This window comes from Apus apus, chromosome Z (assembly GCF_020740795.1).
Source record: "Apus apus isolate bApuApu2 chromosome Z, bApuApu2.pri.cur, whole genome shotgun sequence".
Classification (NCBI taxonomy): domain Eukaryota; kingdom Metazoa; phylum Chordata; class Aves; order Apodiformes; family Apodidae; genus Apus; species Apus apus.
In genome coordinates, this window is record NC_067312.1 from 30281140 (window position 1) to 30305226 (window position 24087).

The following is a 24087-nucleotide window of genomic DNA, read 5'->3' on the forward strand; positions in this document are numbered from 1 at the left end:
CTCTTTTGTCAACTAAGAGTGGTACAGCTGAGGAGTGCCTCCTTGAGGTCAAAGTTTCAGCTAGTTGGTATAGAAGAGAATACAAATCAAGCCTTTAGATTCTAGCATTACCAATGGAAGATGATCCTCAGTGACTCAAAACTGATTTGCATTATTCATCTACAGTTTTTGCAGCCCTTGTGAAGCAAAGTTACACCCATATATCCTACAGAAATTTATTTGAAACAGTTTGAATGGGCAAAAACTGGATGAACCTACAAAGGAATACCAGAGGCTTGTCTGATTATCCTGTCAGGACTGGCAATACTGGGAACCAAATGATGTTATAAGCAGCATAAATCTGGATAATTAGCTCCTGTCTTCTTTGAGAAAGTTGAAGAGGGAGTCTTGTACCACCTTGAAAAAGCAAAAACATGTAATTGCCCATTTTCTTTCAAGGCATGGACATCTGGGCCTAGATCTGCCTCACTGAAAATCTCTATCACTGTTTGCATTCATAGGTAGCCTGTGTGATGGCTTCAATGGTCAAGCGCACCCCTTGGTCATGAGCTCTTCTGTAAGTTTTAGGTTTCTCCCTAAATGTCCTGATGTTTCATGGGCCCACTGAGCTATGAATAACTCATTCCTAAGTTTCCAGACCAGGTCTACCTGAGTTACAGCAATTCTGGCAGCATGGTCTACCTGCTTGTTGTTTCAGTGTTCTTCAGTGGTGCTAGCCTTCAGCTTGTGAGCATCTGTATGACATGTACCCTTACAGCAATGCCTTCTACTTGGGCAGCAACATCTTGCCAGAAGGCAGCAATCCAGATGGATTTACCTCTGTGCTGCCAACTGGTCTGTTTCCAAAGACACCACCACTCTCACAGGGCATTTGTCACTATCTATGAGTCAGTATTATCATACAGTAATGGCTGCTTCTCTCAGTCAGCTGTCTCTAGGGCCAGCTTCTGCCAACTGGTTTGACTAGCATTCTCCCTGATAGCTCTGACAACCTGTCATGTACAACTCTACATAGCAGCCTTGCACTTCCAATGGCTTCTTACAACACAACAGGATCCACTGGTAAACAGGCCATACTTTTTTTCACCTTCTGATAACTCATTATATGGTGGCATTTCCTTTACATGAGCCATCTCTATTCGAGTGATTATCTGAAATTTGTGCCTTCCAAAGAGTTCATGATCTCTTCCAGGATTCCTGGGTGGATGGGGTTCCCCATCCAAGCCTGTTGCATGACCCACGCACTCCGTTGAACACCCAGAACAGCACAGGCAACCATGACACCAAAAGGAACTGTGCTTCTGTACCAACAACTTCTGAAGCAGCTCAACATCCCCCATACAGTGCTAGTACCTCTTTTTTTCAGTCAGAGTGTAATGAGCCTTGGATCCTCAATACCCCCAGCTCCAAAACACTGAAGGATGACCTTGTATTTCTTCAGATGTCTTCTGTCAGAGGCTCCAGTTGAGGCTGTGTGCTCCTCAGCAGCAGTATAGAGTTTGTTTTTCACAGCTGGTCTCCTCTGGGTGGTCTGTATGGGCTACTGTATGAACTATGCAGCTGCCCAGGACCTCACTCAAAATAGGTCCTCACTCAAAATGAGACTATTTAAAGGCTATTAAGATTTGTTTATCACTCCTTGGCTCTCCCATAGATGAATCAACTTATGGATGGTAACAAGTGATTTTCAGCTGGTGCGACACTGCCACTAGGGCACCATCATGGTAGCAACCACCAACTGCTGTTCTTTGCCATGCAGCAACCCTACAACAGAGAAGCCAGGCAAAGTGAACAGCTGTTGAATCTTTTTGTCTACTGTGGCTACCACAGGCTCAGCAGCACCTTCCTGGGCGCTTGAAATACTCTATCCTGCAGCAGTCTATACCAAGGACACAGCGATATGATGCTTCTGCCATTTGCTCCCCAGTAGGCTCATCTCTGTCTCCAACACAGACAATTGTTGCCATCCCTCTGTCTCTCCACAAATCCACATGGGTCCTGCCCTCTCTCACCCAGGTGACATTAAGGTATGATGTGTACCAGCATCCACCAATGCCTTATACCCCCATGGATCTGATGTACCAGGCCACTGAATCCATACAGCATTTAAACTTCATCATCCCCTTCCTTCACCTAGCCAGAGGAAGAGATCCTTTACTCCTGGTTGTAGTATTCACTCTCTGATTCCTGTGATGTTAGACCAGATGTCCCTTCACCAAACGCAGGAGAGGCATTTTCAGCCCTTATTCTGTGTCTGGGGGACTGCTGATTGCTTTCCACTGTCTTGGCAACAACTGATGTGGCAGCCTTCTTGGTTCCCTCTCAGTGGCTGTCTTCTCCTGCTGTTCAGGTACACAGGCTTCTAGCTTTGAGGTGAGTGTACTGTTCCTCTTCCTTGTGTCCTAACCAAGCCATGCAGGAAGAACCAGAGGGGTGGTGCCATGTGCTGTGCACCTGGAGCACCCTTTACCTCTGGCAGAGGAAGGCTGACTCCGTAGGGCAACACTGACAGACAGTACACTGCCTGTGGGGATAAGAAGTTGAGGGTTTCTCTTTGAAACACCCTAGAGCCGGTAAGACACTCTCTCCACAGTTGGTATGTCAAGATGGGGCCAGTTCTGCATCACCAGTGAGCTGTCGTATGACACTGACACATTTTCCACAGATCTCCTCTACACAGATCATGCACACTAGATGTCATGCAGATCTGTGGAGATGTGTTTGTTGTCCAGGTTACTGCAGACCACCTCCACCATTGGATTCACCACTGCATTCACCAGGGGCAACTTGTGCTTGACAAACCTGAACACCTTCCACAACAAAGTAACCCCCTCAGTTGATGCAGGGCAAGCGGTGGACATTGTCTAGCTGGATTTCTCCAAGGCACAGTCCCCCACAGCCTCTTCCTGGAGAAAATTACTTGTTATGGCCTTAACAAGTGGCCTATGCAGTGGGTGGGGAACTGGCTGACAGACCCTACCCAGAGGGTGACAGTAAATAGTTCTTTTTCAGACTGGCAACTGGTCACAAGTGGGGTCCCCCAGGGATTGATATTTGGCTCAATGTTATTTAACATATTCATAAGTGACCTGGATGTTGGGATCAAGAGCACACTGATGAAGTTTGCAGATGACACTACAATGAGTGGAGAGGAGGACACTCCAGAAGGGAAAGACACCCTCCAGGATAACCTAGACCGGCTGGAGGATTGGGCTAACAAGAACCTTATGAAGTTCAAGGGGGACAAGTGTAAGGTAATACACCTGGCAATACATAACCCAGGAGTGCAGTTCAGACTGGGATCCACGTGGCTGTAGAGCAGCTCTGTGGAAAGGGACCTGGGGGACTTGGTAGATAACAGGCTCAAGATGAGTGAAGAGTGTGCTGGAGGGGCAAAGAAAGCCAACAGGATGCTGGGCTGTATCAACAAGGGCATCACCAGCAGGAAGTCATCATCCTGCTCTATTCAGTGCTGGTCAGACCGCACCTGGAACACTGTGTTAAGTTCTGCTGAGATACAAAAAAGAGGCAGATGATTTGGACAGAGGGTTCAGAGAAGGGCCACAAGGATGATCAGAGGACTGGAGGACCTGCCATATGAGGAAAAGCTGAGAGAACTGGGTTTGTTCAGCCTTAAGAAAAGAAGGCTTAGGGGAGACCTTATTACCACATACCACATAAAGTGTGGCTACCAAGAAGATGGAGACTTCCTATTTACAAGGAATTACATGGAAAGGACACAAGTAATGGGTGCAAGTTACTCCTGGGGAGACTCTGATTGGACTCCAGTAGAAATTTTTTCACCATGAGAACAGTTAGACATTGGAATAATCTCCCAAGGGAAGCGGTAGATTCCCCTACACTGGACAGTTTTAAGACTCAGCTTGACAGGGTGCTCAGCTATCTCATCTAAACTATGATTTCCTAGAAAGGGTGAACCAGATGATCTTTAAGGTTCCTTCCAACCTGGCATTATATGATTCTGTGATTCAACACTGCTAATTCTCTTAGATGCTGAACACTTTTCTCAGCAGGAATTCAATTGCCTCAGTAATTGACAAGATCAGCCTTGGAGGGAAACCTCACACTCAACAGGAAGCACTGGCAGAGGCTGCAGTTTGTCAGCTCTGTTCTGGTTTCCCTGTTGATTTCCTGGCACCTACCAAGGGATCCTGGCTGCTGGGTTTTCCTGCCCTCAATTCCTAACTATCCCCTCCCACATCCCAGCATCTGAGCAACAGTGCAGCAGTAATTTTTCCACCTATCCTGGGAGCTTGCTCAGGGTTAGGGATGGAAGAGTTTCTACCTCTTGGATGACTTCTATGACTTCCAAAAGACTGGCTTCCTGATCAGACCCCTCCTCCTTCTCCTCCTTTGCTAACTGATGGTCTTGCTGATCTCCACTGCTAGTGCTTCTTTTTTACTGCTGGGACAATCACTGTGGTTGAGGTTTGTGTCCCAGTCTCAACCATTGTGTCCTTTGAGGTCGAGGCCCACCTTCCCCTGCTGCTGTCATGGTGCTAGACAGAGGCCCAACAGGCACGGGCCAAGCCCCAGAACAGTGCTAGGAGCTCCTGGGCCTCACTGTAGTAGGGAAGACACCCTTCCTTCAAGTTGTGTGCCAATTCAATGGAATTGCATGCCTGTTCAGATGTAAAATCTGAAGTTGTAGGAGGTGATAACAGTCTTAGGCATCTACCTAAATCCTCCTACACACCCTGACATGAAGGCATGAACTGCCTCAGGGCATGTATTTCTGTCAGCTCAACAACAAGTTTTTTACAGAATCACAGACTCACAGAATCATTTTAGTTGGAAAAGACCTTTAAGATAATTGAGTCCAACCATAAGCTAACTCTACAATGTCCAGTACCTTAAACCATGCTGTTAAGCATCATATCTGTATGTCTCTTAAACACCTCCAGGGATGGAAACTCAACCACTTCCCTGGGCAGCCTATTCCAGTGCTTAATTATCCTCTCAGCGAAGAGTTTTTTTCTGGTATCTAATCTAAATCTCCCCTGACACAACCTGAGCCCACTTTCTCTTGTTCCCTTGCTTGTTACTACGGAGAAGTAACCAACTCCCACCACATTCCAACCTCCTTTCAGGTAGTTGTAAAGAACAGTAAGATCTCCTCTCAACCTCCTTTTCTCCAGACTAAACAATCCCAGTTCCTTCAGATGTTCCTCACAGGGCTTGCACTCCAGACCCTCACCAGCTTTGTTGCCCTTCTCTGGACTTACTCCAGCAAGTTTACTCTTACACCAGGACCAAACCAGGTTCCACACACTCAACAACCAGCAAAGAATACTAGACAATAGGATGAAACGTCTTTCATAACGATGTACAAAAAATTCAGGAGCCCAAACAACAGAGCTGAGCACATCAACCTCAGAGAAGGGAGAGACATAATCCCTTGCTCTCTCCACCAGGTAGCTCATGCAGCACAGGAATGGCATCACAGCCACCACACACAAGGAGCCTGCCAATTTTAGCACCGAGTACTAAAAAGGACTGTGAAGAGTTGAGGTGGCCAACAGCCAAACATGCACACAGCTGCTCACTCACTACTGTTTTCCACAGAACAAGAGAAAAGAGAACGTGAGAAGACTCATGGATTGAGAGAATGACAGTTTAATAGGGAAAACAAAAGCCATGTGTGCAAGGAAAGTAGTAACACAAATTAATTCATTACTTCCTGTGACCAGGCAGATGTCCAGCCACTTCCTGGAAAGCAGGGCCTCAGCACATACAATGGTTGTTTGGGAAGAAAAATGCCATAACTATGACCTTCCCTGCTTTGTCTTCCTTTCCCTGAGCTTTTACTGCTAAGCATGTCATTAAATGGCATAAAACATCCCTTTGGTTAGTTTGGGTCTGGTGTCCTGACTGTCTCTCTCCCAGCCTCTTGCCCACCCCAACCTAGTCCCTGTGGGGAGGGTGGGAGGTGGCAGGGCAGGGCAGAGAAAGCCTTTACACATTGCAAGCAAGCACTATTCAGCAACAGCCAAAACATCCCTGTGTTATCAACACTGCTTTAGTCACAGAACTGAAGTGCATGCACCATATGGGCTGCTATGGAAAAAGTTTATTAACTCCAACCCAGTCAAACCCAGTACAATCACCTTTTGAGGAAGTCCCCTTTCCTCATTCCCACCGTCTACAAAGTAAACAAAGACTTTTAAGATGGTACCCGTGATCCACGAGGGAAGAAGGGAATACTGAAAACCTGTCACAGATGAGGGTACAAAACCTAGTGTCTCTCTAGGTGAGTCCCAGCTGCTGAGCTCTTTCTCCATGTCCCACCCAAACTTCTTCCCCACATGAGTGTTGGCACTTACGGTTCTGTGATGCTCTCCTTTTGCATTCAAATAAGCTCTGATTGCAGCCAAACCTGCATACTCTCCTTGGGCTCCACTGCAAGAGGAACACAAACCCTGTTACACAAGCACACAAACCATAAAGTTCCAGCTCTCCACAGAACCTTCTAAGTTGTCCAGACCTAATGCTTTTCAATAGCTTTAAGCAAGGGCCAGCAAATTAAAAGAAGCACATTCCATGGATCAAATTACAAATGGACACACATTAATTAACAGCTTTTGCTTCTGTTGCAAAAAAATGGATGAAAAAAGTTATGCCTATTTATTTGCTTAAACTATGATGCAGAATGCTTTTGGTGATGAAGCTGATCCACATTTCTGCACCTAGCATGGGACTGTGTGCCCAACTACAGAGAGGCAAACTAATAGTGAAATACACACTAAAGTGTACACAGTGAAACATGAGAACTCCTTCAGTGACATCCCAAATGTAGAGTAAGTCCTTGCTGCTCATTTTGTATCAAAACTCCTGAAGGACATAAACAGGCTGCAGCAGCATCATTCAAGTTCTACTTTATTTATTTCAGTGAGCATGGAGAACCAAGGCATCTGTCAGTCAAGTCTAGTATTACCTAGTGCATCAAACATCAGTTTCAACAATTACATAGTTGCCAGCTCATATAGCTTATTCTTATTCCAAATCCTTAATTTTCACTTACAGAAGGAAATCAGTAACATCATTTTAAGCAAGCAAGGGTGGAGAAACCAGCCCTTATAGAGATGAAAACATGGGGAAAAAGATAAAAGACTAAATCAATAAACTTTGGAGACAAAATAAGTTTCTGCAGTTTTGAAAAAACAAATCTTATTTTCATAACCTTGCATTCAAGGCTTCTCTTTGTCAAACTTAATTTTAGAAACTCCTTCCATTTTTGACTTGCACACTTTCCTTAGAGTTAAGTTTCTGGAATCCTGTAAAGGAGCAAATGGTCATTAAAAAAATCCTACCTGTTTGGTTGGAAGGAGATTTTATCATAGCCAGTAATCTCACATAGGTCCTTCTCTAAATCCTTGAAAAGCTGCTGGTATCCTTCAGCTTGTTCCAGTGGCACAAAAGGGTGGATATTGGCAAATTCTTTCCATGAAATAGGCTATTTAAAAACAAACAAACAAACAAACAAACAGAATTAAAAAAACCAAACGTGTAACAATTTTTTTTTACTGTAACAAGAAATTCTGCAGAAAACTCTGTTTTGTTGTTAAACTCCATGAAGGAAGAAGCTGCCCTGTGTTCAAATAAAAATCAAACATTTATTGTGCAGCAAGACAAGTTTCCAGCCTCTCTGCATGATGTGGCCTAGCTGAACAGAGAGCTTTGGCTGCAAGTCAGGAATAAAAGAGTTTATGACCCCTGGAAGAAGAGGCAAGCAACTCAGGGGGACAACAAAGATGTTGTTAGGCTATGCAGGAATTAAAAATAGAAGGGCCAAAGCCCAAGTAGAACTAAAATCTCGCTGCTGCTGTCAAATAAAATTTAAAATGTTTCTATAATGACATTAGCAACAAAAGGAAGACCATGATAATATCCATCCATTATTGGATACCAAGGGGACACATTGTGACAAAGAATGAGTAAAAGGCTGAGGCACTTAATGTCTTCTTTGCCTTAGTCTTTAATAGCAAGACCAGTTGTTCTTCGGCTACTCAGCCCCTGAACTGCAAGACAGCGATGGGGAGCAGACTGAAGCCCTTATAGTCCAAGAGAAGATGGTTAGTGACCTGCTACACCACTCAGACATATGCAAGTCTATGGGGATCCAGCCAAGGGTACAGAGGGAACTGGCAGAAGTGCTCATCAGACACTTCCCATTATATACCAGCAGTCCTGGCTAACCAGGGAGGTGCCAGTTGAATGGAGATTGGCAAATGTGCTGCCCATCTACAAGAAGAGCCAGTAGGAGGATCCTGGGAACTACAGGTCTGTCAGCCTGACCTTGGTGCCAGGAAAGGTTATGAAGCAGACAACTTTCAGTGCCATCACGTGGCACATACAGGACAACCAGGTGATCAGGCTGAGTCAGTATGGCTTTATGAAAGGTAGGTGTCACCCAATGAACTTTATCTCCTTCTATGACAAGGCGACCTGCTTAGTGGATGAGGAAAAGGCTGTGGGTGTTGTCTACCTAGACTTTAGTAAAGCCTTTGACACAGTTTCCCACAGCATCCTGGGGAAACTGACTGCTCATGGCTTGGACAGGCATATGCTTTGCTGAGTTAGAAATTGGCAGGACAGCTGGGCACAAAGAGTAGTAGTGAATGGAGTTAAATCCAGCTGGTAGCCAGTCACAAGTGGTGTTCCCCAGGGCTCAGTGTTGGGGCAAGTTCTCTTTAACGTCTTTATCAATGATCTGGATGAGGGGACCAAGTGAACCCTCAGTAAGTTTGCAGATGACACTAAGTGAGGAGGAAGTGTTGATCTACTTGAGGGAAGGAAGGCTCTACAGAGGGTTCTGGACAGGCTGGATTGATGGGCTGAAAACATTTGCATGAGGTTCAAGAAGACAAACTACCGGGTCCTGCACTTCAGGCACAACAACCCCACGCAATGTTACAGCCTTGGGGAAGAGAGGCTGCAAAGCTGCCCAGCAGAAAAGGACCTGGGGTGTTGGTTGAGAGCCAGCTGAATATGAGCCAGCAGTGTGCCCAGGTGGCTAAGAGGGTCACAAGTACGCAGCATTGGTGAGGCTGCACTTCAAACACTGTGTTCAGTTTTAGGCCCCTCACTAAAAGAAGGACCTTGAGCATGTCTAGAAAAGGGCAACAAAACTGGTGAAGGGTCCAAAGCACAAATCTTATGAGAAGCAGCTGAGGGAACCAGGGTTGTTTAGTCTGGAGAAAAGGAGACTGAGAGGGACCTTATCACTCTCTACAATATCTGCAGTGAGGTGGGGGATGGGTCTCGTCTCGCAAGTAACAATTGATAGCACAAGTGGAAATGACTTCAAATTGTCCCAGGGGAGGTTTAGCTTAGATATTAGGAAAAAATTCTTCACTGAAACGATTGTCAAGCCTTGGAACAAGCTGCCCAGGGAAGTGGTGTACTCACCAACGCTGGGTTTAAAAGACATGTAGATGTGGCACCAAAGGGACCCGGTTTAGTGGTGGACTTGTCAGTGTTAGGCTTATGGTTAGACTTAAAGATCTTTTGCAACCTAAATGATTATATGAGTGCATGATCCTATGATTTTTATTAACAGTTTTTTTTAACACTCAGAAGATGCTTAAAAGTCCTTAGTTTTTCCTTCTAGGTCACCTGCTCCTATATAGAAGTGTGGGATCGTAGGGTAAACCAAGAGGAGTGGAATACTACATAACACTCAGTTTCTTTCACACTGTTTTGTTGCTATCCATTTTAATTAGGAGGGAAAATACAAGGCAGAAAACAGTGAAGGAAGAAAACATACTGAAGGCAGTGAGAGACATGGTACAAAGGAAACAGTGAAAGATCAAAGCAAGAAGTCAATACAGAGAGAACAGAGGAAGCTCATTCAGAGTCATTTTGGCTCCTGACCCTGGGTAAGGTTCTGCTTCATTTGCCACCAGACAGAAAAATAAACATGTCTAGGGACTCCAGTTCCTCAATGGGGGAAAAGCAATGTTATCCTAAGAAACATCAAACTGACAAAGAAGCAGGAATTGCCTGAGATTATTTCCTTATTTCTGAGGAGGTGACTGCAAGATTTGTAAAGCGCCTAGAAGGTAGGTACTGCAACATCACATGAGGGAACAGGGCTGTGATACCTAATTTCACAAATTATTTTCATAATTTTTTTCAGAATGGAGCCTTCAAAGCCACTCACTCTCCTGCTGTTTTTGCACTCTTACTGTGCTCTTTGGAGTTTTTTTCCTAGCAGAAAAGGGAATTGATGGCTTTGGCTGCTTCTGAAACTTACTCCTCAGCAGAGTGCTAGACCAAACATATTCTTTACTTCTCTACAATAACACTGGCTAAATAGTTTACCCACGTGGGTCTCAAATAAGACAGTATTATTGTAACTTACTGTAAGTTCAGCTGAACTATTGAGCTTCATGGTGCAGGACCCCTAAAAATACAAACACATTTGTCAGTATTTAATGAAATAAATATAAATATGTATGTAAGTACCTATTTTTTTCTCTTTTTGGTAAATACCTACCAAAGGAATCATGCTGTGAACAAGTGAAATATCTTTGTTTTCTAATCTCTTCATGTACCGCACGATATTTGTCTCGGAGTGATAGCTGGAGAACACAAAATGTGGTGTTAAGGCAATCAGATTAGCTGTACCAACTAGCTGATCTGTGCTCTAACATAGGAAAAAACATAATTTAGACTGAGGATGATTTTTAATGTATAATAGGTACTTCTTTCAAAATCAGTAACATTTATGCTTGCTAATAGCAATGTGGATGAAAAATGCCTATTATCATTCGCTCAGAATTGCTACCAGTAAATATGAAATCTAAGGGCTCTAGTAAGTCTGCTGATACTAAGTCATCAAAAAGCAGCCTGGACACTGTAGCAGAAAACTGAAAAACACACTCCCCATGTGACTATGAATATTGCTTTGCTCATTTTAAATGTGAAAGATATAAAAAAATACCACTAAATAGATTATTTCAGAGTAACAAGTGAAAGCGAAAATACAGCTGTCCTCAACTGACCACTTTTTAAAGGAGATACTTTCAGATCCCATTAAAACATCAAATTACTGCTATTTCACAAACCTGTTGAAAACCTGATGTGTCAAGAATTTGGATGTTCTCTTGAATGGCGTGCTAGGGATGCCTTTGGTTTCCTCACCCATACCCTCAGCAATGAGCTCCTTTGACACACACAAAAAAATAGAGTCAAATACTTTCACAGAAATTTCTCTTTTCATAGTTAATTCCCATCAGAACTAGCTTACACTACAAGCTGACCTAAAGATTTAATCAGCTCTTAGGCTTAAATTAAAAGAAAAAAAAAATATTACCATATGTACCTGCATATAACTAACATATTAAAACAGGGTACAGATATCTCAGTAGTCCTCATCTTGGACGTACAGCTGCTAATCACTAATGACATGCAACAAAATTTCTAGTGGGAGAGAAATAACTGACCACTATGTCCTAACTCTCAAAAAACAAGTAACAGCCTGAATGCAAGGTGTCCAAATTAACCCAAAGGACTGAGTGTCACAATCAAAAAATGGCATTACTCAATTACATAAATAACTTTTATCTCATAATCACCTTTTTTCTTTGAGAGAGTATTTGAAATTCTCAGTATTTAACAAATGTTCATCATACACACAACCAACAGTCCCAAGAGTAGTTTTGTTTTTCACTAAACTTCTGAAACAATCATATAATTTAATCTGTATGATCTATCATCTACTTACAGCTGAAGACTCACAACCAAAAATCCACAGTATGTCATCCAGGTCTTTCTCATTTACAGTTTCATCAAGTGACACTCCAAGCTATGGATAAAAGCAACAGTACTTAATCAAAGCTCTTAATTCCAGAGGCATAATGTATTTGCTCTGGTCAGGAAAAAAAATATTCCAGAAACACAGGAGGTAAAAAAAGAAATCTACCCAACAGTATGTAAATGTGTTTTCATTTTATGTAACAGATACATACATTTATTTTATTTCCATAACATTTTCCAATTCCTACCTTTCCCCTGCTAAGCCACCCAAGCCAGATGGCTCACAAGCTTCCAGACTTGTGACCTCATTTTGAATGTTTTTAGGTGTTTTCCATTTAATAGGAAAATTGTCCATTTTGCTAGACCATCCCCTCCCCCATCCCATTTTACTGAACATATTAGATTTACCCAAAAGTCCTTAGAGCCTCAACCACATCAAAATGTGGTTTTGTCTTCAGTCTTTACACCCTGCCACAGGACCTGAATTCTGGAGGCCACCTTGCATTTAACATGAAGCAATTAGATAATCCTCTTTAAGTAGGCATAAAATGAAATCACAGTTATTATTTCTGGAAGTTCTGTTCATCACTTCATTCTTTGTATTATATTTCTAATCTACTGACATATTTAAACAAATTACAAGAAGTTGTAAATAATTTTGTTCTACTTAGCACATGTAATAAATAGAAACTTAATGGAGAAAAAAGCCATGCCACAAAATTTATGAAAGGTTTAGGTAGTTTCTTACTCTGCTGTCACCATAAATGCGAAAATTTATCTTTCTAAGAGCTGCTCTGTCCAAAACCTCTTTGACTGAGCATCCACACGTGATCGTCAAGGTATCAAAGAACACATCGTGATGTACTTTATGACCAGCTCGCCTGAGACCTATAAATACCAGTAAATTCTATTAGGTGCATGCTGTAGTGCTTGTTCACACAGTACGTGCATAGCAACACTATTAATATTCTAAGTAAATGCTTTTACATAATAAAACAAAATATTGCCTTTGTGTACAGAGAAGCAAAATCACCAGCTTTTTAGTAAAATTTCACTACACATTAAATGCATTTAACTCAGACTCAGACCTAATTAACAATGCAGATTAAGTCTACTGAACATCCTTTTGATACATGAAATTTTTAATATATACAGTAGCACTACTGGTATATGAATACAGTAAGGACAAAAATAAAAGATTGGAAAGAAAAAAAAATATATATATAAATGGGTATTGATCATCATGGAGCTTGCCATAACTAAGTTTAGATTCTTACTGCTTTTCACAGCAGCAAAAGGAATCTTCCAGCTAAGCTGTCAAATAAATCACTGGTAATTGTGGCAAGCATTCACCAATTCGCAGTGTTCCGGTTCTGCACATAAGCTCCTTCTGACAGCAATGGTAGTCCTGTCAGTGAGAAAAACCTACCACACTACACAGTCCAGCTGCACTCATTATTTTCTGCTACAGATTCTGTGCTTTTGGTCACCTTTTAAGCTGGAATTTCAGTGTTCACAGCAGGTACGGTACTCCATGCAACTTAACTGAAATACTACTGTTTCTTTAATCTTATCTGTTAATTATTTTTGCTGTGTTGTTAATACTCGGTTCAGATTCTGAATCTAAAAAACTAGGATGATCCAGTAAGTGAAGTATCTGGAAAACAGTATTTGAATGTTATCATCTGGAGACTCGCTGTGTAGACTTCTGTTAGTTTTCCAAGGAAACAAGTCATGCTTGCAGGGTCATATTACACAGATATCTAATTCTTGAATGTCATTATCAGAAGTATACAAAAACATTAGCTATGAATTTTGTATCAAAATGTTCTCTCTGGAGTAGAGACAACACAAATCAGCTAGTAAAAAAACCCTTAAACTTATTTTAAAAAGCTGTGTTATTTAAGAAGGTGAAAGGATTTAAGAACAGCTCTGCAAACACTTAATACTCACCTTCAGCCAAGATCAGGGTAGCATTGTGTACTCGTCTTGCAATATGCCTTAATCCTTCAGACCCATGATATATACCAAACATGGCTGCCATGTTAGCCAGAAGAGCCTAGGATCCAAATACAGTTCAGGATATCATTACCATTATCATCAAAGATTCTTTCATGTTAGTTTAATGGAAAGTTTCTTTGGTACCCAGGAACAACCACATATCCCCAGCTGATGTTATACTTGATTACATCTTGCCTACAAAATAAAAGGTGGGAAAGGCAAAATACTTCTATGAAACTGTAAGCACATGGATTATGAATTCAATGCTCTTTGAAATGTAACTGTGTCAGAAATTAAAGTGAACTGAAATTCAACTTCTGCAACAAAGATGGCTGAAGCCTCTCAAGTAAAGCTAGTCTCATAGCAAACTCATTGTTTAGGATTGGTACAAAAACATTTCTGGAAATAGGTCATGAATACTAAGTAATTAAGCTTGGTTTAATATTAATGATCTCTCCTCACAATCTGGCACTACATTAAGAGCATCACCAAAGCATTGAGAGGAGCAGAAAAAATTAGGAACTTCTCTAGCTAAAGATGGAGGCATGATGAAGATAACTATTCTGAATAACTACTTATTTAATCATTATATTTTCCTGTAAAGATAGATCTTTGGCAATGTAATATTTTTCATCGAATCACACCAATAAAAATGTAAGTTGTGACAATCTGAACAAGTAGTTTCAGAATTTTAAAATGTTTTGGGGTTTTTTTGCCTTCCACCAGGCAACTTCAGATCATTAGAATTTCCTTCCATTTTATTAAGAAATTGGTCTAATCTAAAACAAACAAAGCACTAGTCAGTGGCATTCACCCTTTGAGTGTGATGGACTCATGACGCTGTATGAATTCAGGGTTAAAGTCTTTATTAAAAAAAATGTATTAACACCTTCTCAAGCAGGGTTCCCTCTTTCAAAGGGCTCAAAACAAATGCACAAACACCAAAATACATCAATTTTACTCATTTTTCTAGCAAAAATTATCACAAATAAAGCTAACTCAACTTGCTGTGATGTTAGAACTATAACCTTACAGCTTAATTTGTGTATTTCTACTGCTGAAAATAAAGCATAGCAAGTTACCTGTGCTGTGCAGATGTTGCTGGTAGCTTTATCCCTCCTGATATGCTGCTCTCGTGTTTGCAAGGCAAGTCGGTACACTTCCTTTCCATTTGCATCTCTAAGTCACAAGCAAAAATGTTGCTTCTTTTACTTTAAAATTGCAGTAATTTAAGACATGGGGCTCTATGCGTGCTAACCTGAAACTAGTTGTCTGTCTTCAGAGAAGGAAAGGTGCTTGCAAGAATAAAACGTAAGTCAGGACAGCTGTGATACCAAACTGAGAGACTAAAGTCTCTAGAATTTTATTTACATCATGAGTGGCACACAAGACCAGTCAGTCAAAGCACACAGTGAGTCTTTGAAGCATACAACATCAAAGCTTTGGTATTTGCCTTAAAATGCTACAGATTATTCTGTTTCAACTGCACAGTAATCCAGAACTTAATTTGAACTAACTCCGAGAAGGCAGCATCTTCTCTAATGATATCAAGTAAGAGAGTGTTAAGTTTTTATATAAAAAAACCCTGTCCAACAAGATTGTATGAGACAACTGAAGGGGCTCTGGCCAATCCATCCTTTAGGAGGTCCTTTTGTAGGGTTCCTAACATGTTAGAAGTGGAGAAGTAAGAGCCAATCTAATAGCCTTTAAAACTAAGAAAACCTTCACAACAGCCACCAAAATAAATGAACAAACTGTGTACACACATATATAAATATATATGTGCCTGTAGGGCACATATATACATATACTTGCCCCAAGTACTTGTGTACCAGTTTTGTAATATTTAAGTAAGTTTTACTCTACCATTTGTTTGGGGATTTGGCTATACCGCTTAGTTTATTATCAGTTCTTCCAGAGGGACTTTGACAGGCTGGAGAAATGCGTTGACAGAAACCTCACGAATTTCAACATGGTGAAGTGCAAAGTGATGCACCTGATGAAGAACCCCATGCTCCAGTAGATGCTGGGGGCTACCGAGCTGGAAAGCAGCTTGGCAGATAAGACTCCAGGGGGGACTGGAGGACACCAAGTTAAACACAAGTCAGCAATGTGCCCAAGCAGCAAAGGCGGAGAATGGTATCCTGGGCTGTATTAGACAAAGCTTTGCCAAAAAGTCAAGAGGGGTGATCCTTGCCCTCTCCTCCAGCACTGGTGAGAACAAACCTGGAGAGCTGTGTCCAATTTGGGGCTCCCCATCTCTCCTCAGGGATAGACAGCGACTGGAGACAATCCAGCAATGGGCCAGTAGGACACTGAAGGGACTGGAGAACATCTCATATGAAGAAAGGCTGACAGCTGGGATTGCCAGCTGTCAGGACCTCCTCAGGGTACAGAAATATCTGAAGGGAGGGTGCAAAGTAGACAGAGGCAGGCTTTTATCAGCAGTGCCCAGTGACAGGACCAGAGACAATGGGTGCAGACTTAAACACAGGAGGTTCCTCCTGAACATGAGGAATCACTTTTGCACTGTAAGGTTGACTACACACTAGCACAGGCCGCTCAGAGAAAATGTGGATTCTCCTTCCTTGGAGGTCCTCAAAAAACATCTGGAATAGTTCTGCACTACTGGCCCTAGGTCACTCTGCTTGATCAGTGGGGTAGGACCAGATGACCTCCAGAGATCTCCTCCAACTTCAATTGTTCCTTGTTTCTGTGATAAAAAACTTGAAAACATCACCCGCCTGGACGCCTTCCTGTGTGATGTGCTCTAGGTGACCCTGCTCTGGTGGGGGGGTTGGACTAGATGATCTTTCGAGGTCCCTTCCAACCCCTGTGATTCTATGATTCTATGATTCTATGATCCATGGCTGAAAGCTGCATTGAGAAAGAACCGTAGCTTTCTCCACTGCAACGTGTTCTTTTCAGTCTTTCTTGAGATGCAGAAAGATGCAAATACATTAAAAATATTAAACTAGTTGTAGTCACAGAATAGAAGTAGCATGACCTGGATACATAAAATTACTGTTCTTTTGTAAAAGATCATACGAGACTTCTGATTGAAATCTGAATTAAGGATCAGATTTCAGAACCATGAGTAAAGCCTAAGGATACCCTTAGAATAAGCAAGACTATTTAAAAATGTATTTGAGAGAATATTACTATTCAGATGAAGTATTTATAAGCTTGTTCATAATGGTTAATGTCATTAGTTCTTTTGGCTACTGAAATACATCTAAATAGCTTCTGTGTCAAAGATACGCAGGCTTTCCAGTGATGATTGCTTCACATTTCTAATACACCCAGTTAGACCTCTTGTCAAAATTCAAAATGGGACACTTTTATTCTCCCAGTTTTCAAGAAAAAAGGTCTTCCATACATCACCATAGTCAGCTGTTATTCATGAAGGCTGCATAAGATGGTCATAATGTGTCACATTTTCATTTTCCCTGCAGACACCAACAGCTGAGGGAGCTCTTACCTCGTAACACCCACCATTCTGCCTGGCATCATTCTCACTAGATTTTCCTTGACAGCGAAGAATGCTGCATGGGGTCCCCCATAGCAGAGAGGCACGCCAAACCTCTGGGAGCTCCCCAGGACAACATCTGCCCCAAACTCTCCAGGAGGCTTCAGAATACAGAGAGCCAGAAGATCAGTAGCACAGCAGGCAAGAGTCTGAGAAGAGAAGTGCACAGAGCAGTCAGCCTCTTTTCTGAATGAACAGTGTTTGCACGGGAACTAAGCTGGAACAAGATGCAGCTTCAAGCAGTTTTGTATTGTATGCACAGAGCTGAGGTGCAATGGTTGTAATGCTTTTCATCTGCATGTAGCTGGAGAGGAATACTTTTGATTGTATCTCATACAACGCCTAGTTTCTATGACAATAGTTGTTTGATGCATCAGATTTAAATCTGTGAGATCAATAAAATTTCTTTTACCCCATTGTGATGAGCTCTTTCAACAAGTTCAGAGAAGTCTTCCACCTTCCCTTCAGTGTCTGGATACTGAAATAATACTCCACTGACATCTTTTCCACTGAAATCCATCTCATGGGGTAATTTGAGCTCAGTAATAACACCCGTATAACTGGAAAACAAAAACATGTGGAAGACAACATATTCAAACCACTTCCTGCCTTGGAGTGATACCTAATATGATGTTTTAATGGACTTGGATATTACTTTTTTATTTAACATACAGAGAGATGAGCCTGCTTTGCAGCACTATACTTTGAGGAAGTTTCAGGTCCTGGTATATAGTACTAAAGAATAATTGCATTTGATACCATCATCAGAAATATAGAGCAATGCAGAGCACAGGATGCATAAGCTGCTTGCTATCAACATTTTGCTGCTTTAGCATGTTTGAGAACCAATTTGTACTTTTAGAAGATGGTTAAACTGTTAACTTAAAATGGATATAGCTTTCATTAAAAGAGAAGTTCTCCTGTTCTAGGGTAGAATAGTTAAAAGAAATGACCAGACTGCATTAAATAACTAAATGTATGTATTTGTGCAAAAAGCTTAAGGCAGAAATTAAATATTTTCTTTTTATCAGATGTTTATTTTCTTTTTAATCATCTTTAATTACAATGCAGTTACATTTTAATGGAAAAGTAGAAGCACCACCTAATATTAACAGATTTCTGCCTCTATTTTGCAAAGAAAGCATAATCCTGTATTCAAAAATGACAGGTATATGGTGAGGAGCCACAGATGAAAAATTACTCTGTGCAAGTGAAAAGATATGGAGGAAAATGGAGAAAAGCATTACTTTGCTCTAGTTTGGACCACTGCTATAGTTTGAGGGTGGCATCGGGCATCTACATAGAACTTCCTTCTTTTGTTGTGTCTGTTAGGAAAAAAGGAAAAAAAGAAGTGTTACATATGAAAAATATAATGTTTTCCACTGGAATGATATTAACTGCTTTTTCCAAATGTAACTTTTCCTATGTTAAAAGCCAGTTGTAAATTTTGTTTATCATAACCAAATTAAGTGTAAGACTGAATAAAGGTCTGGTCCATTGAAAATAAGAAAGTTCATTTCAGGCACTCAGACAAGATTTATACGTGACAAAAATTAAAACAGACTATGAAACAGAGCAAGCAGCCAATTGATGAAGATGCAGGAATGCTTCCACACACACACAAACAGAGTCTTTTAAAGAAATATAACTGTGGTATCCAGTGCAGATTTTCAGTGTTGTCCTGGATAACAAAACATCAGTCATCAAAGAAGTAAAATAAAGACTAAGACAGTTGCCTAGTTTTCTCTGGTAAACATGAATGCATGACAGACTGATCCTTTGAACATCTGAATAGTTACAACACAGTCACTGCTGTGTAATCTTCTTCCTGATACACAGTGACCTTCAGTCATCTCTCAGATTTCATTTGCAGATCCCTTTCAAATCACTCTACAACATAGATCAGGACTGACGTACTTAATCAGTTTTTAAAGCTGCTTTTAACCACTGCTGGGAAAAAACAATTCACATCTTCAGTGCTCATGAACACAAGAGATTCATGCTATGGACTGTTAGGTTATATGATAAAAGCACCTCTGCATCTCCTCAGAGATGCAAGGGCAGGTGGGGCAGTGCAAGCAATACCCTGTCCTTGCTGCTCCCAGGCCCATCACAGGAGATACCAGCCCATCAGAGACCCCACTCCACGAGCACAGAAGAGCACAAAGGCCCCAAGGCAGGTGGAAACTCAATTAATTAACCCGGACAGAGACTGTCTAGGCCCTCCCTGGGGTGGAGAGATTATGGGATGCAGAGGAAGATCATTCTGGTATTTCAAGGACTTATTATGAGATGCTTAGGAGAAAAGGGACACGGCTAAGTGGTTCTGGGAGGAACAAGTGTAAGAAAATAGAGTGGTAATGGGGTAAGCAGGGTCAATCATATAAATCATATATAAATAATTGCTGGTTGATGCACTTGCACCCAACTAGTCCAGTCTGCCCTCTCTTCCTGTTAAATTCATTTATTATTCCTTTAATGGGTGAGAGGACTGTATTCTGGGAGGAGTGTAAATGGTTGTTCAGATGTCAGCAACCGCTGTCAGACTATGGAGGATCCACACGTCCATGATGCAGCAACTGGAGTAGCCCAGAGTGTGAAGATTTCAGTAACAGCAACTAGAGCAGCACCTCAGTCACAGGGGCCTGGGTATCAGCTGCAGCACATATGTGTCTGAGTGCCAGCAGCTGGGCTGGTACCATGGGCAGGACAACTAGACTCTCTCCAGTATGTCCATGTCTCTCTCCTGCTGAGAACCCCAAACTGGACACAGCATTCCTGGTGTGGCCTCAACAGTGCTGAAAAGAGGGCAAGGATGACCTACCTTGACCTGCTGGCAACACTCCACCTAATGCAGCCCAGGACACCATGTGCCTTCTTTGCCACCAGTGCACATTGCTGACTTGTGTTCAGCTTGGTGTTGCCCAGAACACCCAAAGGCCTGTTCTGCAAAATTGCCTTCTGGCTTGTCAGCCCCCACTATGTACCCTGGATGCCTGGGGTTGTTCCTCCCCAGGTGCAGCACTTTGACCTTCCCCTTTTTGAGCTTCACTAGGTTCATGTCAGGCCATTTCTCCAGCCTGTCCAGGTCTCTCTGGATGTCAGCACAACCCTCTGGTGTACCAGCTGCTCCTTCCAGTTTTGTGTCATTAGCAAGTCTGCTGAGGATACACTGCCCCATCATCTAAATCTTCATTTGGCCCACTGTTGCCCCTGGGGCTAGCCATTAGTAACAGGCCTCCAACTAGATTTCATTTCACTGATCACCACCCCCTGGACCCAGTCATCCAGCCACTTTTCAATCCACCTCACTCTCACTTCATCCAGCTCTAACTTCTTCATCTTCTCTGTGAGGATTTAAGGGAGAATGTATGAATCCATGCTGGTGACTCCTGATAATGTTAATGTCCTTCACATACCTGGAAATGGTTTCCAGAACTAGCAGTTGTTCCATTATCTTTGAGGGACTGAGGTGAGGCTGCACCAGCAAATATTTCCCTGCATCCTCATCCCTGCCCTTCCTGAAGACAGTGGCGACATTTGCTTTTCTCCAGTGAAGTACCTCTGCCAGTTGCCAGAATTTTTCAAAGATAATCAAGAGCAGCCTTACAATGACATCAGGCAGCTCCCTAAGCACTCATGGGTGCATCGCATAAGGGCCCACAGACTTCTGTATCTCCAGATTCCTTAAGTATTCTCTAACCTGACCCTCCTTCACCAATAGCATGTCTTCTTTGCTCTAGATTTTCCCCTGGTCCCTATGTTCTTAAGGCCCTAAATGTCTGAGTTACACATTTAATTCAACTTTTGGAACTTCTTTGGGACTTAATAGCATGGGCTATAGCTATTTAGTCTTCTGCTCACAGTGAAAAGGCCACACTCAACTTCAACGCACTCACCTATCCATGCCTACAAAGGACAGATGCCTTTCAAACTCCAAAATTCCTTCCTGCTGTGATTTAACCATGTTTAAATGTAGTACCTGTGACATAATTGCATGGCTTCTGCAGCAGCTGTCCCCTCATCCAGCAAAGATGCATTTGCCACATCCATTCCTGTGATATCACAAACCATAGTCTGGTAATTCAGCAGGCTCTCCAGCCTGCCCTGGGAGACCTCAGGTTGGTAAGGAGTATACTGGGTAACCCTGCAATAAAAGAATTTTGAGTTTGGATCTAGGAAAATAAATGTGTAACAGAATTATGCCAATATGTAACTGAGCTATGTCATAGGAAAAATAAATTGCAAAGCATAATTCTCTAACATGAAAATTTGTTTAGAAAACAGTTATTTTTAGATGGCTCTAATTTATTACTGTTGTGGAGGCTTGAGAATATTTCCTCTTCTGGTATTGACTTTGCTTTTTACAGAAGAATAATGGTTTTCCACCTTTAAAAAATAAGAGGAATTACTTAAAACAGAGGTGTGAGTGTATCCTGGGGAAGGGAGAGGGGAATCGGGTGCTAGGTGTGGGCGAATTGAGTCAGGTGACAATATACAAATGAGAATGTCTACTTCAATCATATCTACGTATTGCCATTATCTTTCAATACTGTTTCTAAAGCCCTTTACTTGCCAAGTGTTGGGGTATTTTTTTGGCTTATGGGAGAAAAGGAATTTGGCATTTCACAGTATCAACCTCAGGAACACACACCTTCTTGTGAAACGACATTTTCCATACATGTTAGTGAAGTGAGACTGATTTGAATTTTATCTGTTGTCATTCAGAGAAAAAAACAGTAGAGGCAACAAAAGCAATTACTCAGAAAAGGCAATAATCCAAGGGAAAGACTTGATTACAACAGTCCAGAAAAAAAAAAAGCAGCATGGCTCAGGGATAAAAGGCAGGAACAGAGATCAGAGTCTCCTTTCACTGCTGTAGATTTGGGTACTGGATTCCACACTAGTTCAGGACAGATTTTACATCAGTTTGAGTTCAGAGTATTAGACAGAACAAGCAATAAGCGGGAACACTCACATACTCTGTTTACTAGCAACAGAAGAAAACAACAGTTTGTTTCTTGAAAGCGGGATAGTAAGCCCTAGACATTACAAAAATGCTTACGGGTGAAAATATAATCTTTAAAAAGATACTAAAGTATTTGGAAGCTCAAGTCTGGCCAACAATAGAAGGTGAGCAACAAATATTTTTAAAGACAATACTGCAGAACCTTTGGTACAGAGCAAGATGAAAGGCACAATAAAATAGAAATCCAAAAGAGAAGGTAGGAAAACACTCCTGAAAAAGAGAATGGAAGAGCTAGAAAGAAGAACGTACAAAATAAGTGAACTCAAAGTGTAATATATGATGCTAATGTATTTACTGTCTATATGATACATCCGAGCAAACTTGCCAAACGTACTATTCAGTAGTGACAGAAAGCAGTAAATCAAATTAAATAAATAATTATTATTTTCCCTAATAGTGAAGGTTTTTTCCTGCTTTTTAGCCAAGTCTAACACTAAACTACTTATCATGATATACTTGACTATGTAGTTCACAAGACCTTGTCCTGGGCTGCATGGAATTTTTTTTCTCCACTGCTGCTGAACACAGATTTTAATTTGCCAGATAAGCTTTCAGCATAGGAGTATCAGGATTTGTTTCATGAATGGTCCCCCTGCCCACCCAGTTCTCACCAATAAACAGGATTATTCCCAATTTCTTTGCGTAAACAATTTTCTCACTTAATTAAAAAAAAAATCCTCTGCAACTGAAGTTAACAGTCTTACTTTCTTGTTTCATTTCAGCTAAAGGGTTTGTTTTGCATTATAACTTGTAAGAGGAACAACTAGAATAATAGGAATTGAATTATTAAGATTAACTGAAATGTATCAGAAAAAGACATAATGCAAGAGAAGAAAAATAAAATCAAGAATAATTGGTTAGTAACTGCCAGAACACCCAGTGAAGAGAAGTGAGATTTTAATTAAAGTTGAGTATACTGGCTTTACTGTTCAACAAATACATTCTTTTGTTAAACCATTATTAATTAGGGACTGATGCAAAATGAGAAAGGTACTTTGCTAAAGGGTCTTAAAGTTGTAGCAGTGCAGATGGTGCAAAATCCTCTATTTTGTTTTCAAAGACAAAGTATCTTTTAAGATGCAAGTAATGTTCACAACTCCTTACGTGATGAGAACCCCCTTTCTTAAGATTTTATCTTATATAATAATTAGACTTTGCAATGAATGCTTCAAGGCAGACCATCCAAACCAGCTACTCAGAAACCTTTAAAAAAACAAAACCATGAACTTCCACTTGTAGTTGACACTCAAATGATTTTTAAATGAAGTTTTTCTATCATGTAAAATGAAAAAAAAAAAAAAAATTTAAAAGCTTTTCTTAAACTGCTGCTAAGTAGCTGCTAATTTGATGGTTCTCTTTAATAACCTCAATCCTACCCTGCATAGTTGGAATAGTACACTATACTACAAAACTGAATCAGTGAGGCTTTATGATTTGATGTTGTGCTTTTGAATGAATAAAACCAGTTGAAGTTAAACCAATCAATTTTAGAAAAGATAGAAAAAATTCAACCAAGGAACCAACTGCAGATTACAGTGCCTAAAATTTAACAGCTTTACAGGTAAAAATCACCTTTTACAACATAAAAATACCTATTTAAAAACTCTTCTTTTTGGTTTGGTTTTTGTTGGGATTTTGGTTTTTTTGGTTTGGTTTGGTTTTGGTTTTTAAGGTTGTTTGGCACTGACTAAGCATCTAAAACTTTTAATGTAATAGTTCTCTACAATTTATTCAAATGAAATAGTTG

General features: G+C 41.1%; 1 protein-coding gene across 1 annotated transcript in view; it reads right to left on the reverse strand.

The window, feature by feature from the left end:
- GLDC (glycine decarboxylase) overlaps window positions 1-24087 on the reverse strand; it is a 49718-nt gene that overhangs the window by 12122 nt on the left and 13509 nt on the right. The window contains exons 4-16 of the mRNA XM_051643377.1: window positions 21294-21458; window positions 18559-18636; window positions 17724-17871; window positions 17264-17460; window positions 14865-14961; window positions 13735-13840; window positions 12530-12669; window positions 11750-11830; window positions 11091-11188; window positions 10520-10604; window positions 10385-10426; window positions 7332-7474; window positions 6345-6420 (exon numbers count right to left, since the gene is read on the reverse strand). Coding sequence (XP_051499337.1) covers window positions 6345-6420; window positions 7332-7474; window positions 10385-10426; window positions 10520-10604; window positions 11091-11188; window positions 11750-11830; window positions 12530-12669; window positions 13735-13840; window positions 14865-14961; window positions 17264-17460; window positions 17724-17871; window positions 18559-18636; window positions 21294-21458 — 1456 coding nt within the window. The remainder of the gene's footprint in view (window positions 1-6344; window positions 6421-7331; window positions 7475-10384; window positions 10427-10519; window positions 10605-11090; window positions 11189-11749; window positions 11831-12529; window positions 12670-13734; window positions 13841-14864; window positions 14962-17263; window positions 17461-17723; window positions 17872-18558; window positions 18637-21293; window positions 21459-24087) is intronic.